The following is a 14,694-nucleotide window of genomic DNA, read 5'->3' on the forward strand; positions in this document are numbered from 1 at the left end:
AATGTTCTGCCTATTGCGTAAATGAATGGAGTTTTAGGAGTTTAATTTCTTAATTGTGTCAAGTCCCATGACATCATACTCCCGTTTTAACTGCATGTTGTCTTTCGTGATATTCATTTTCTTATTCCACATGCATACTGAACAGATAATAAACAGAATCAAAGCAGAACAGAATGCCAAAATCTGACAATTTTTAAGTAATTAAAATTATAAATAAAATTTTAATTAAAAAATAACTCTTACATATATATTTTCCACATTACAAAGTATATTTTTGCCAGACTTGGTATCTCTAGGTTAAGCGATCTAGTCTGTAGAGCTCCAACATACAAACACAGATACGAACACGGTCTCCACTATTATTAATAGAGATACAATAATATCAGAATTTCTTGAACTTTCCCAGTAACCCATTCTTTCCTTAGAGTAATTTTTGCCAATAATAAAAGAAAAAATAAAGTACAACTAAAGTACGTTAATCAGGTATTATTAAACTAGAGAGTGTGGCAGTCTAGAAGAATTGTTGAGCCGTTAACAATATCTCGGATGTGATTATGACAGATTAACTGGTTAATGTTGCAGCCAAATTTCAGGCACAATGGAAGAATTTCAAAGAAATAAAAAAGTGTTATTCATAATACATGTTAAATCTAAATATATAGTAACATTAAAAGATTGGTAGAGGGATCTTCTATATCTATAGAGCTCACAGAAACTCAAATCAAAACTTATTATTTCTCTGTAGAGGGATCTTCTATATCTGTAGAGATCACAGAAACTCAAATCAAAACTAATTACTAAAATCTGACTGAAACAAACAGTGATCCACTAACATAAAAAAATGCTATTTTAAACATAAAATGATTAATGCTGAAAGAAAATATTATTAATATCCTCCTACTTAAGTGAGTATATTATGAATTAGCAAATAAAATAATAAAAAATGTAAATCTCTGTTCATTAAACTTTGCAACAATCCAGCAAATAAAAAAGTAAATGAAATGTGAGGAATGGGTTACGATCTCCATAAACAACTTTCATTCATGTTTAGCTTTATTAGAGCATCAATAATTTAAATCTTTTCAAATTATATGTCCCAGTTGCTGATATCAAAACAGAAGTTCAAATTTCACTGCCGATAACGCAGATCAAAAGAACGGGAATATTTTTAAATTTTTCCGGCGTTACAGACAGCAGTGAACAATTATATATATTGATGTGCTAATAAAATATAAATAAGCAAAGCTAAATAAAAGTAACCAGCTGAAAGTAATCTCTCTTCATATTTTCCATATATTTATACATTTTGGAGACATAGAAATAGAAATGATTTGGAGAAATAGATAGACATAAAGTTTACCTTTCGATTTTATTTTTTCAAAAATTAGACTCATAACTAAAATGTTGGTGTAAAGATAATATATCGAAATTCATCCTTTTAGCTCATTGAGTTTTAATGCTATAATATTTACATATTTACAAACAGACAAACCATAAACGGATTTCGCCTAAAATGTGACGCACAATTACAGTTTTATTATTAAAATAACATACAGAATTTCACGAATCAAGCTCGCTCCTTTTTAGTTATCATGTTTTCATGTATATCGACGGACAGATAGAGAATTTGTCATTGAAGACTTTGTCTAAAATTCGATAAAATTCTTCAATTTTAGGATAAAGAAGGCATATCACATTTCAGCCATTTGGCTTGATACGGTTTTGAGGAATCTTATTATTATACCGATATTATTCCAAAAATAGGGAAATCTGGAAGATGAACATTCATCAAAATATCGAAATCAATTTTTTTTTATTGTTATTACATAATTTTCTCTTTACACTTTATATACGAGACGTTACAAATTAATTTTTTATTAGTTAAATGTTATTCGGCGTATTGCATTGATTTTTTCCCCAAATAAAATAATTATCTTTATTAGTTGATATTGACAAACGTTTTTTTTATTTTTTTCCATGATTGTGAAATACTACAACATGTGGGATCACGACCCAGTGTATGAGAAATTCTGTTGCGTATTATACGACTATACGTAATAGATTTTCTAAAATATTCATTCACAATTTTTAAGAAATATAATCAATAAAGTTGTTTTTAAAATACACTATAAGTATAATGTATTAATAAAAAATAATAAATTTATCCATACATAAAACAAAAAGGATACATCAAGAGCTAAAATCACTTGTCTACATACTTCTAAAGTTGCACAGCTTTTCACATAATCTGGAACACAATATTAATAAATGTCACATTTGTAAAAATAATTACATTTTTAAAAATGTATTGTATTTGTACACATTTGTAAAAATGATTGAAAACCAATTTAAAAGAGACTCACCGTTAGGTAAACACACTTCCAAGACATCCTGCAATTCAAATGCGTTCAATGTTTTATGCTACAAAAAATATAAGGTAAATATTAGTATACTATCAATTATATAAATTATTAATACTCTTTAAATGCATGAATATATTTAATTTCAAAAACTTACTTCATCAGCTAATTGCAAAAATATACCTTCGTACGAGTTTATTTTTGTTTCAATAGATGGAGAAGCCTGGAAATGTTTGATAAAAATGAAAGATTATACATGATAGTTTGTAAACTGCAGGAAAGATGAATTATAAATGAAATTTTATAAATATTTCTGTTTCCAAAAGGTATATATCAGCCATTTGACTAGAAGACATTTACACATATACAGAATGATTCAAAAATATGGGTTAAAAATGATCATTGTAAATCAATGAAGAGTTTTAAAAAATACATGTCCTTTGCACGGAAAGAATGGAGGCAAAACTAGACTTTTATGTAAAAAAAAAAAACCATCCTATAGTTAAGTGGTAGCATAGTTTTCAGTTTAAATCTCAAGATAGTCCTTCAGATGGCTGAATATCCGTTGCATATATTATCCGTTGCATATTGAATATCCAGCAAAATGACGCTCAGCCATATTCTGTTCAACGGACAGATGAAAAAACTAAGTAGTTGGGATTTGAAGTGCTCGAACACCCACCATACAGTCTAGACCTTGCTACTTCTTCGATTTTAATATGTTTGGATCAAGGAAGAAAGAACTAAGGATAAAAACATTTGCAACGGATGAAGAAGTACAGTCTAGACCTTACTACTTCTTCGATTTTAATATGTTTGGATCAAGGAAGAAAGAACTAAGGGTAAGAACATTTGCAACCGATGAAGAAGTACAGTCTAGACCTTACTACTTCTTCGATTTTAATATGTTTGGATCAAGGAAGAAAGAACTAAGGGTAAGAACATTTGCAACCGATGAAGAAGTACAGTCTAGACCTTGCTACTTCTTCGATTTTAATATGTTTGGATCAAGGAAGAAAGAACTAAGCATAAAAACATTTGCAACCGATGAAGAAGTACAGTCTAGACCTTACTACTTCTTCGATTTTAATATGTTTGGATCAAGGAAGAAAGAACTAAGGATAAAAACATTTGCAACCGATGAAGAAGTACAGTCTAGACCTTACTACTTCTTCGATTTTAATATGTTTGGATCAAGGAAGAAAGAACTAAGGGTAAGAACATTTGCAACCGATGAAGAAGTACAGTCTAGACCTTACTACTTCTCCGATTTTAATATGTTTGGATCAAGGAAGAAAGAACTAAGGGTAAGAACATTTGCAACCGATGAAGAAGTACAGTCTAGACCTTGCTACTTCTTCGATTTTAATATGTTTAGATCAAGGAAGAAAGAACTAAGGATAAAAACATTTGCAACCGATGAAGAAGTACAGTCTAGACCTTACTACTTTTTCGATTTTAATATGTTTGGATCAAGGAAGAAAGAACTAAGGGTAAGAACATTTGCAACCGATGAAGAAGTACAGTCTAGACCTTGCTACTTCTTCGATTTTAATATGTTTGGATCAAGGAAGAAAGAACTAAGGATAAAAACATTTGCAACCGATGAAGAAGTACAGTCTAGACCTTACTACTTCTTCGATTTTAATATGTTTGGATCAAGGAAGAAAGAACTAAGGGTAAGAACATTTGCAACCGATGAAGAAGTACAGTCTAGACCTTGCTACTTCTTCGATTTTAATATGTTTGGATCAAGGAAGAAAGAACTAAGGATAAAAACATTTGCAACCGATGAAGAAGTACAGTCTAGACCTTACTACTTCTTCGCTTTTAATATGTTTGGATCAAGGAAGAAAGAACTAAGGGTAAGAACATTTGCAACCGATGAAGAAGTCATTGAGGTGATAACCGATGACTTTCAACCGAAAAACTTTTTTCCCGACGGAATCAAAAAACTTGTGAAACGTTGAAAAAAATGCGTTGAAGTCCAGGACGGGTATGTAGAAAAATAATGTATGTTTCCGTTTTCTATTATTAAAAAACTGAAACAAACATATTTTCTCAAATTTCCCTTTATTGTTCGTCTTTCCTTAGTATATCTTTCATCAGTTTGCAAATCATTGAAGCTTAAATTTTCTGAATCCCATAGTGCTTCAGTAAAAATTATTTACAAATGTATTTCAATTACTTTAATAAATGTACTTTATAAAGAAGCATGAAATTCATTTTCAATGCTTGAAGAATTTATTTTTTTAAAGAAACATTTTTTAATTCTTAGATGCATATAAATAATTAAAACCAAGACAGCGATTTCGTTTAAGAACAAATAACGATTTGAAAGAACATTTTTATTACCTTCATTATTGCAGGTTTCAACACAGCAGGGTTGCAATCAAGTAATCTATATTAAAAATAATTTTTAAAAATCACTGAAATGTATATTAATCAGAATTCAACCATTTAGTTTTGCAATCTTATTATCTGATTAAAATAAATCTAAGGGAAGTTTTATAAAAATTAAAATAGGAACATTTGCTCCAGGAGCTGTAAAAATATTTTTGTTAATTAATATTCATAGTTATTTTTATGTTTATAAAATTAATTTCATCTTTTTGGTAAAGAAATTTCCTTTTCATGTTTATTTTTCACTATTAGGATTTTAAATTTTTAAAATATAAATTCCCTTTTCAAAAACATTACTATCGTTTAAAATAGAATAAAAAACAAAATAAATAAATAAAGCTATCTTTAAAATTATTTACAAAAAATATTAGCAATTATACTAAATTTTAATCTTGGAAATAGTCTGCACTAAAAAAAACATTATCGTGAAATAAAAGGGAAAATGGTGCTTTAAAAATAAGCATACGGTTTTTAATAATATTTATAAATTGATAAATTAGTTCAAAATAAAATAAAGAAACATCTTTTTTAAACAAAGAGAGGAATCACAAAAGATTCCAATAAATACACTTAAGAATTTTAACTCTTTAGAAAAACGATGATATCATAAATGAGATGATATAGACATACTCAAAATATTAAAATTATATGTCTTAAAATAAAATTGAAGATTTTTAATTATTGACTAAAAAGTTAAATAAAACAAATATTACCGAGTTCCATAATTTAAAAAAATGTATTTTAACTAAATTTCCCAACTTTTCCCTTATTCAACCATTGTTTTTAAATATATCCTAAAAATAAGGACACAAACAATTGAATTTTTTCACATACGCATATAAATTATTAAAAATATTTCAGTCTCAAGCAACAATACATTGCTGTTTGTGAGGTAAGTACTATTATAGAAATAAAAAATAAACATGTCTTATTAGTATAAATTTATTATTACATAAAAGAGCATAGCTTAAACTACTTTTATGCTTATGAACCACAAATATTAATCCCTCTTTCAGTTCTCTTAACCATATATATATTTTTTTCCATTTCTACCTCATAGTGAGACGATGCTGAGTATGTATGTGTGTGCATGTGTCATATTCACTTATGTTTGGATTCTAGAATAATATGAAACATATACATCTCATCACTTGTCAGTCTTTAATTAAAAATTTTACCTCTTCTGAGCAACAGTGCTTATCTTCAATGATGTGATCATTCTGATACTTTGACAAAATAGCCCAAGACATAAGATCTCCGAAAAATAGTTCTATCCAAAATAGCCTCGACAAAATTGCTTTCCGGAGTAAAAAATAAGTTCTATATACAGGAAAATATTTACATTGTCTGCTTTACAATACATTGTGGTCAGGTATTATGAAAGTGGAAATTATATGACTACGATAATAATCTACAGTAGTCTACGCTGGGCTATAATGTCAGAAAATTATTTAAATAATTACTTAAGGTAGATATATAAAGCAAATGAAATCTGATCTAAATTCATTCCGAATTTATTTTAAATAATGGTAAACTGAATAAAATTGCATTGCTAAAAAGGAAAAAGCCTTTCTGTTGAAAAATAGTAAGGCATGAACCAAAGTAACAGAAAACACAACTGGAAGTACATAGTAACGATAGCCAAATAACGTCTAAAATCATTGCTGGGTGATGGATATTTCCAGATCATGACGGATAGTCATGCGCTGAATTCGCGCTACATATCATGCTGAAAATCAAGAAATAAGCTTAATCGATGCCCGGGAGCATTAATGGAAAATTATGCGAACATGAGACATGTGGATTTTCTTCGAAGTATTTCACGTAATCTTGAAATGTAAGTTTTGTATGTTGATATATTTTTATGTTGTTATTTAATATTTTTCAAAATTTGAATTTGGGGGTTTTCGTAGGGTTACTTATGGTCGGGGCTATTTTGGTTAATTATCGATAATTCTTGCAGAAATGAATAAAGAAAACAAATTCCGAACCATTAAAAAAAAGACTCCATGGTGATGTTTCTAATCCAAGTCCGCGAATCATGGATAGGTGGTAAAGAGAAAGTGTGGTATTTTATCAGTATGACATAGCTCCTATATATGGGAAGTGGGAGAGGTTACCTTCCTGCAGTACTTTTAGAGTAAATTGACCTACATTTATGTTTTATTTGTTAGCTCGACGGCAATGACAAACCGTTATTAGAAAGAAAACTAATACTAATTTGCTAATTTTTACATAATACGGATAAAAGGAAACCAAGAGAAAGAAAACTAAACCTACTTCTCCTATGCCATGCTCTAACCTAATAGACAATTATAAGGTAATTAAGGTAATAAATTATTTTATTAAGTTATTTTAAACTAAAACAGTACTTATTTAAGCGATATACCTGTAATAGTGACTTTTTCTAAAACGAATGATCATGTTATAGAATGCAATGAAAATATCTCGGAAGTCATACTTAAGTTTTATTGGCTTGTTGGAAATCACTCTAAGCGTGAAACTCGATTCATCTCCCGGATCAAATGTGGTGGGTATGATGAGGTAACTGCCTTGTTCAAAATGCACTCTTCCAGAAACCTGGAAAAATAATATTATTGAATGACTCATTTGTTTGATGACAGTTAGATTTTGTTACAAATTCATTAACGTAAAACAAAATTTTTAAAAACTTTAGTAATATTACAATCAATAAGTACAAACACATGTTGTGCTTTTGACTTTCTCTGATAGTGATGAAGTTGCATTATTCATATTTAATTTATTTTCGAATAGAAAAAATAATTAAATATGCTATGCATTAATTGCCCTAGTTGGATTCAAAATTTGAAACATATTAACTTTTAATATCAAAGTGCATAAATAGTGATGACATTTCTTTTTGTCAAATATGAGAATAATTCACTATTATTCGCCACAAATACATCTCAAATTGTAAAAACAGCCAACAAAATATATTTTAATTGCAAACTAACCAATCAGGATAAAGCATGTTCCTCTTAACCATTGTGAAAAAACTTTTCATCCATGTAGAAATGAGAGACGTAATCCATGAAATGTTGTCTCCAAAAATATATACAATTTTTTTCATTATCTCATTGCTTTTTCTCTGATAACTACTACAACTGGTACTATAAATATAAATATTTCAAATGCTTCCATTACGACATTCCTAGTATGAAGGCAATTAGTTTTAGCAAATAGCCGCTTTTGGCGATCAACTTGTAAGCCCATATTATTGAAAAACATGAAACTGACTAAACCAATCGATCTGCTGTTACACATTGAAAACTGTATATACTATTAATTAAAATCCTTCTTCGAAATTTATCTCCAAAGAAAGCAATTCTTATATCTTAATTTTAACAAGACCAAAAGCACGCGTTTGAATGTTTTGACGGATGAGTTTGAGTTTCATCATAGCATTCAAAACATAATTACAGATCCTGTATCATATTAAATTTCAAAAATTTATTTAAATAAAAAAAACTTAAATGAAATAACATTTATATCAATAGTGTGATATTTTTTTTAGTGTTAAGACAATGCAAAATCCATTTGTATGAGATAATAGTTTTGGAAAATATCAACATTACCATGGCAAATCATAGCAATTATCCACCTGTTCCAAGATTTTGACTGTCAATTTCAAGAATAGTTCGATTAAAATTTTAAGAATTTACATACTTTCTCTGTGAAATGAATAAAATGTTGAAATTTGTCAATCAATATAATTAAACGATACTAAACACAGTTCAACTTCTTTCATACACATTAAGAATTGCATAGCTTATAAAAAAGAGTGTACTTCAAAAGTCCACATCAGAAAATCTATTTTATATAATTTTAATTATCTTTTAAAAATAACTAGTTTTTTAGCTAGTTCTATGTAAATTTTAAGCACCAGAAAAAAATTCCAATTAAGTAAAAAATTGTTTCATTAAAACGATTAAATAATAATGTAATAAAACAATAATTTAAGAATAATAAATGAAATAATAATTTCATAATAAAAAATAAATTAAAATAAGTAAATTAATTTAGTTCACAAAAAATAAATAAATTCAACTTACTTGTCGGCTATTGCTATATGCAGAACTATAAATAGATTTCGTCTTTTTAAAGAATCCTTTGTCCATCATTTCGACTGAAAGTGATTTGCACATCTGCAATTTTACGAAATGCTTTATTAAATCGAAATCATTAAATAACTTATTATGAATTTATTACATGATCCTTCAAGAAAATTTTAATTAAATAAATAATTTCTCCCATATAAATCGTACAATATCAAAAACATCCATAATCAAAAATGATATTTTTTATAATTTAAATTAAATCTAATGATAAAATTTGCAAAGACGGATGAATGATAAATAGTTCATCTTAAGCAAATCAAACTTAGTAAAAAATTATTAAAATCTAAAATAATAAGATTTGGAAATTTTCAAGTGAAAACTGGGAATAAGTGATTTGGGACTATGCATTATTTATGTAATCACCCATATATAATTACATAAATAATGCATAGATTGCTGTTAGAATTATACTTAAATTTTAGAAAAAAATTTTTGCTTATGCTCCTACATATTGTTGATTAAAATTCAGTTTACAATAATATTTATATTTTTAAATTCGGATCAAATTTATGTCAATTTTCTCATCTCCATTTTTTTTTTTTTTTTTTTTTTTTTTTTTTTTTTTACTTTTAATCAGGAATTATGAAAAAAAAGAGAAAAAAAACCTTGACTACTTTGTTTAATCTTTTTCAATGAAAGTTGGGATATTAATCTAATTAATGTGTACTTATTTTTTATAGACCAATCTGAACTCAAAAAGGACTAAAAATGAGATAAAAGTTTTGATTTTTTACAAAAAATACACCAAATACACCAATCTTGAATGGGAAAAATCAATAGGTTTTATGAACAAATTCGCTTCGAAAGACTGGTCAAGATAAACTTCACTAACAGCGACAAATATCCACAATATTCCTTAACTATTATGATAATTGGAAACTAGAGAAGTGCCAACTCACAACTTTGCTTTTCAACATAACCGAAGTAAAAAAAGAATTAAAAAATCGCAAAACTAATATTACAACAGATTTTACTGGAGTCGCAATGACCTGGTCTGATATTTCAGATGTAGAGCCGGAGGGTGCTAGGCCCGAAATTGTACTCTGCTGAAATACCACCATATAAGACGATCTATTGTACATTAAATCGATCAAATTAAATATATTTCCGTTTCTTTGGTGCAGAAGCTTGAAGAAGTTGTGTAGCTCAAGTTTCTTCAGACCACAATTCAGAATTGCGAGTTTTACTTCAAAATAGTTTCCATGCTTCTTTATAACGGGGCATAACTACAACTGAACTGAATTAAACTATAGATATGGCAAACGTATTATTATTATTTCATGCTAGACATAATTTCGAATTTGTACTCTTATCTTTACTATTATACGAATACTATTATTGTATTATGAACTTGTAACAGCGATATTTTATTTTCTATTATATTTTATATATATATATATATATATATATATAGTATTTTCTATATTAAAATATTCTTACCGGAAACACAGCAAATCCTATAACTTTTGGCTCTAAGATACTATGTTGACTAAGAGAAATAACAACTTCTTCAGCTTCCGGCAAAACTATGTGGAACTGAGGATTGATGTGAAAAGAATCTGTCAAAAAGATAGTAGAAAAATCGATGGTTTAAACAAAAAGGTGTAAGAAACAAAACAAAATGTAAATTGTAATCATATGAAATCAAAGAAGCAGGGTAATTTCCCATTTTATATCCCACTGGAAGCGATCTCTTCCTGTTGGGCAAAAGGTATTATTCTACTGAAATTAACAGCAACATATATAGATTTCACGAAACTGAGCCTTTATCAGAATCAATTAATAATATTTTGAGGTGCTTACGAAATTTGCCATTCATTAATCTATTGTTTATTTCAGTATCCTGAGATGACCACTTTTCGACATTCGATCTCAATAAGGAGGGATATGGCGAAGGATGTGTGCATTTTCGACATTTACTTGATTGATACATGTAAACATCTCTTCCTTTCATCTTTCCTTTCACCCCTATTTTGTTGAATTAAACCCAGCCTAATGCATGCACCAAAGCCCGGATGGTTTTAGAATCCGTTGGCAAACAATAATATCATGGATATTTTTAAGAATTTTTATTCACATAAGTGCATTATCATACGTTTTTGAAGAATTTATATTAGATAAATGAATCACTAAGTTATCGCTTGTTCAATTCCTTTACAATTCCTTTATCTTACCATTCATAGTCACAAGGCATTATGGTATTTTTTTATAAGACTGAAGCAAAAAAAAAAAGTCTTTTACAAACGACGTACAATGTTTTAATGCAAATTTTAATACATTTTAGTGAATATTGGCTAGAGTTTGCATACACGCTATTATATTTTTCAATGCCGATCAGATATTAATTATAAAAGAAAAGTTTTAAACATCATCTAAAATATCACATCGAATATGGCCTATGAGAATTATGGGAATCAAAAAAAATATGATTTTAAGCTTTAAAAAAGTAAAACTTAAAAAAAAATCCTGAAAACCTATTTCTGTGCAAACTGAAATTTGCAATTTTGCTCCACTTGATAAAGGTTTACAACTAATAAATATTTTACTTTGATTAATACGAAATGCGCCATCATTTTATTTCACTTGGATCTACAACCAATGGAAATAGTTTCACAGAAATGTTTTCGCATATTCTCTAATAAAGGCGTTATCCCTCCCTTTTCCCGCCGCATAAAATTGTGAACCCCGAATCAGGCCCCGTAATACCGCGAGCACTAAGATTTTTATTTTTAGATTTCTCACATGAAAGAGGGTTCTTTGTTTACAATAAAGAACACCCAAAATTTATTCAAAACGGCTCCATCCTCTTTTTTTTTTTCACTGATTAAAAACAAAATTTGTAAACAAAACTGACTGAGTAAAGCAAAATTGAACAATAGTTGTAATCACAAGATCGCGTACTAAATTTTTTTTATTTATGTTATTGCATATTTGAGTTATCATTGCATTGCATTATCAGTACATTATGGGTGTGAGTTTGTGTTTAAATGCATGTAAAAGAGCATACAAATAGATAGTCAACCCCTTAACGAATTTGGTTCCAAATTTCATGTGGATCTACATTTTAGATGCTAAACCTCTGTACCAAATTTTATCTATCTTTTACATTTTGTAATTATCATATTCATAATCGGACAACCGGACAAGCAAACTTCTTCTAAATAGATTTCGTTCAAACTTTGATAGAAATCTACATATTTCGTGTAAGCATCACATACTATTCGTCCGTCCAGCTCAAAGTATTTTGAATTATTATGTTCTCCAACAGACAAACATAATTCCAAAAATTCGTTTTTTGGGCTTGGAGATATCTGAACATGTGGTGAAGAGCTTATAAGCCAGTTAACAGCTACGAAACACGGGCAATTGCTTTTGTCTTGTTACTCGGCTGCAAACCACAAGGTCCCAGGTTCTATCCTCGCTCATCACAATTCGCTACAAAAAGTGGAGATTCGTTTTAATCTCGAGTTTGAATTTTTTTTTGACGATTGCAATATTTTCTCTTATAATTCACAATACGAGAAATTAAAATATGTTCAACAGAACTGCAAGAAGGAATTTTATTAAGCTTAAATATTGTAAATAGAGTTAATAAATAAGGAAGTAAGGCTTGAATAATATTAAAAACATAATAATTTTAGAGTTACCTAAATTGTTTCTACATCCACCGGCCGTAACTCCTTTTTGCCACTGACTGTGCCAAACTTTCATTTGCCAAGTCACTTTCGCTCGTAGTGTTGGCTCATCTTTGCTGGTCTCTGCATCTAAATGTACTGCTTCGATACTTGTGAAAGTTTTCACAAAATCTTGATACGTCATCCTTAAAGGATACAAAAAATAATATGCAAGGCAAATTTTTAAAATTATTTATATTGAATTATACAGTAGAATTATCTCTAAATAATATTCATATATTGAACTGAAGAAAAATAGTTGGTTATTTTAATCGACTATTATTTAAACTTCAAAGAAGTTTCATGAACCAAAATTTAAAAAATAATCAATCAAGTAAATAAATAAAAAGCTTGATAATATTGAGACTTTATATATATATATATATATATATATATATATATATATATATATATATATATATATATATATATATATATATATATATATATATATATATATATATATATATATATATATATATATATATATAAGTTACAATCTCGAATCACTCACATTCCAATCAAAATAACATGTTATAGGAGAAATTTAAATGAGCAATAATTTCATTTGTCTACTCTAGGCCGTATATATGATGCGTACTAATATTGTAGAAACTATTCTATTCAATATTTTTTTTTCATTTGTATTGTCTATATATTAATTTAAATTAATAAATTAAAGTAAAGAACAATCAAATAAATTAAATTTAATATTCAAATGGGAGAGCTTCAAAAGTTCGGTATTTTTTTTCCTGTCTTTCTGATTGGAACAATGAAATTGGAAGTATTTCGGACAGGAGCGAGATTGTAATAAAGATTTATATATATATATATTTTTTTATCTCGATTCTCATATGGCTTTGAAATTCCGGCTTGTGCAAAACATTTGAAATCTAGTAATTTCGAATTTCTTTACTGATATTTTTCCACAAAATAAAATGATGTTTACTAAATTTACCACTACCATTCGTTTTATTTGATAATATAGCTGAGAAAAATTTGTAATTCCGTAATGAAAAAATATTCCAATGTCAGTACTAATAATATTAAGCTATCTAACATTTCACCATTCAATGGAATAACATTCCAGTAACTCTATCATCGTGTCATCGACTCCAGTAAGTGTCATCTTAATAATCGAAAATATTTTTGATTTATAATAATCAGATGAGTTTTTTTTTAGTATTAGATTATGAATAAATTAAAATGAACTTTTAGTAAAATAGTATTACTGGACAAAAGTCTAGGAAGTTCTTAAAAACTCTTTATTTATTGAAAATTTTAAGAAAAAGAAGCTTTTAGTATTTTAAAGTATTTAACATAATACTTTTTATTATGTAAAATTGTTCGCTTTCACCATAATATTATTTTTTATTGAATAAATATCTATTAGTCACTTTCAACTAAAATGAAGAGAAGTCTTGCACACATAAACAATTTATTTTGATATTCAAGACGAGGACGGCACATAAATAAAAATACAGAAAACTATGCCTGCAACACTGTGCGGCCATGGATATCTAACTAATTTTAAACAACGTTGCCATTCACAAAGAAACTAATTTTATGGCATCAGAAATCAAACTGGTTGCCACACAAAATATAATAAAAGTAAATATACACAAAAAATAAAAAGGATGCACAAAATATAATAAAAATAAATATTATTAAAATGCAAGCATTGTGCAAATAGAAATACTTCCAAACACCAACGTTACTTAAAATATTTTATAATGCTACAATTATTTCAAACGTTACCTTTAAATTACTATTATAATATCAAATTAATGCAATAATGAATTAGAAAATCACTTATTCTTACCAAAATTCTCCTTCATTTAAATTTCTGCAATTCAGCCTTTCGACATCTTCTGTTAAAACTTTGTCCCATTCTAAAGAACTAAAAATAAATACAAGTTTCTTTCATTTAACGCTTTAATTATTTAAAATAATTGAGCTATTTAAAATCAAATTCCTCCAACTTGAAATTTCGCTATTTAAATTAATATAACAATTCAAGTTATTTTTCTTATAAATACTTGGATATTTATGACATTTCATGTTGTTTTGTATTTTTATCTTTTCCTTCATTCATATTATTTCTATTTTCAATAATTA

The 14,694-nt window shown here is 27.8% G+C and overlaps 1 protein-coding gene across 4 annotated transcripts in view; it reads right to left on the minus strand.

Moving 5' to 3' along the window:
- LOC129961992 (calpain-C-like) overlaps window positions 1-14,694 on the minus strand; it is an 85,993-nt gene that overhangs the window by 13,048 nt on the left and 58,251 nt on the right. For all 4 annotated transcript variants that reach the window (XM_056075647.1, XM_056075648.1, XM_056075649.1 and 1 more), the window contains exons 8-16: window positions 14,399-14,476; window positions 12,550-12,722; window positions 10,343-10,461; window positions 8,837-8,929; window positions 7,225-7,343; window positions 4,716-4,761; window positions 2,518-2,583; window positions 2,364-2,421; window positions 2,190-2,248 (exon numbers count right to left, since the gene is read on the minus strand). In XM_056075647.1, the coding sequence (XP_055931622.1) occupies window positions 2,190-2,248; window positions 2,364-2,421; window positions 2,518-2,583; window positions 4,716-4,761; window positions 7,225-7,343; window positions 8,837-8,929; window positions 10,343-10,461; window positions 12,550-12,722; window positions 14,399-14,476 (811 nt within the window). The remainder of the gene's footprint in view (window positions 1-2,189; window positions 2,249-2,363; window positions 2,422-2,517; window positions 2,584-4,715; window positions 4,762-7,224; window positions 7,344-8,836; window positions 8,930-10,342; window positions 10,462-12,549; window positions 12,723-14,398; window positions 14,477-14,694) is intronic.

This window comes from Argiope bruennichi, chromosome 2 (assembly GCF_947563725.1).
Source record: "Argiope bruennichi chromosome 2, qqArgBrue1.1, whole genome shotgun sequence".
Classification (NCBI taxonomy): Eukaryota; Metazoa; Arthropoda; class Arachnida; order Araneae; family Araneidae; genus Argiope; species Argiope bruennichi.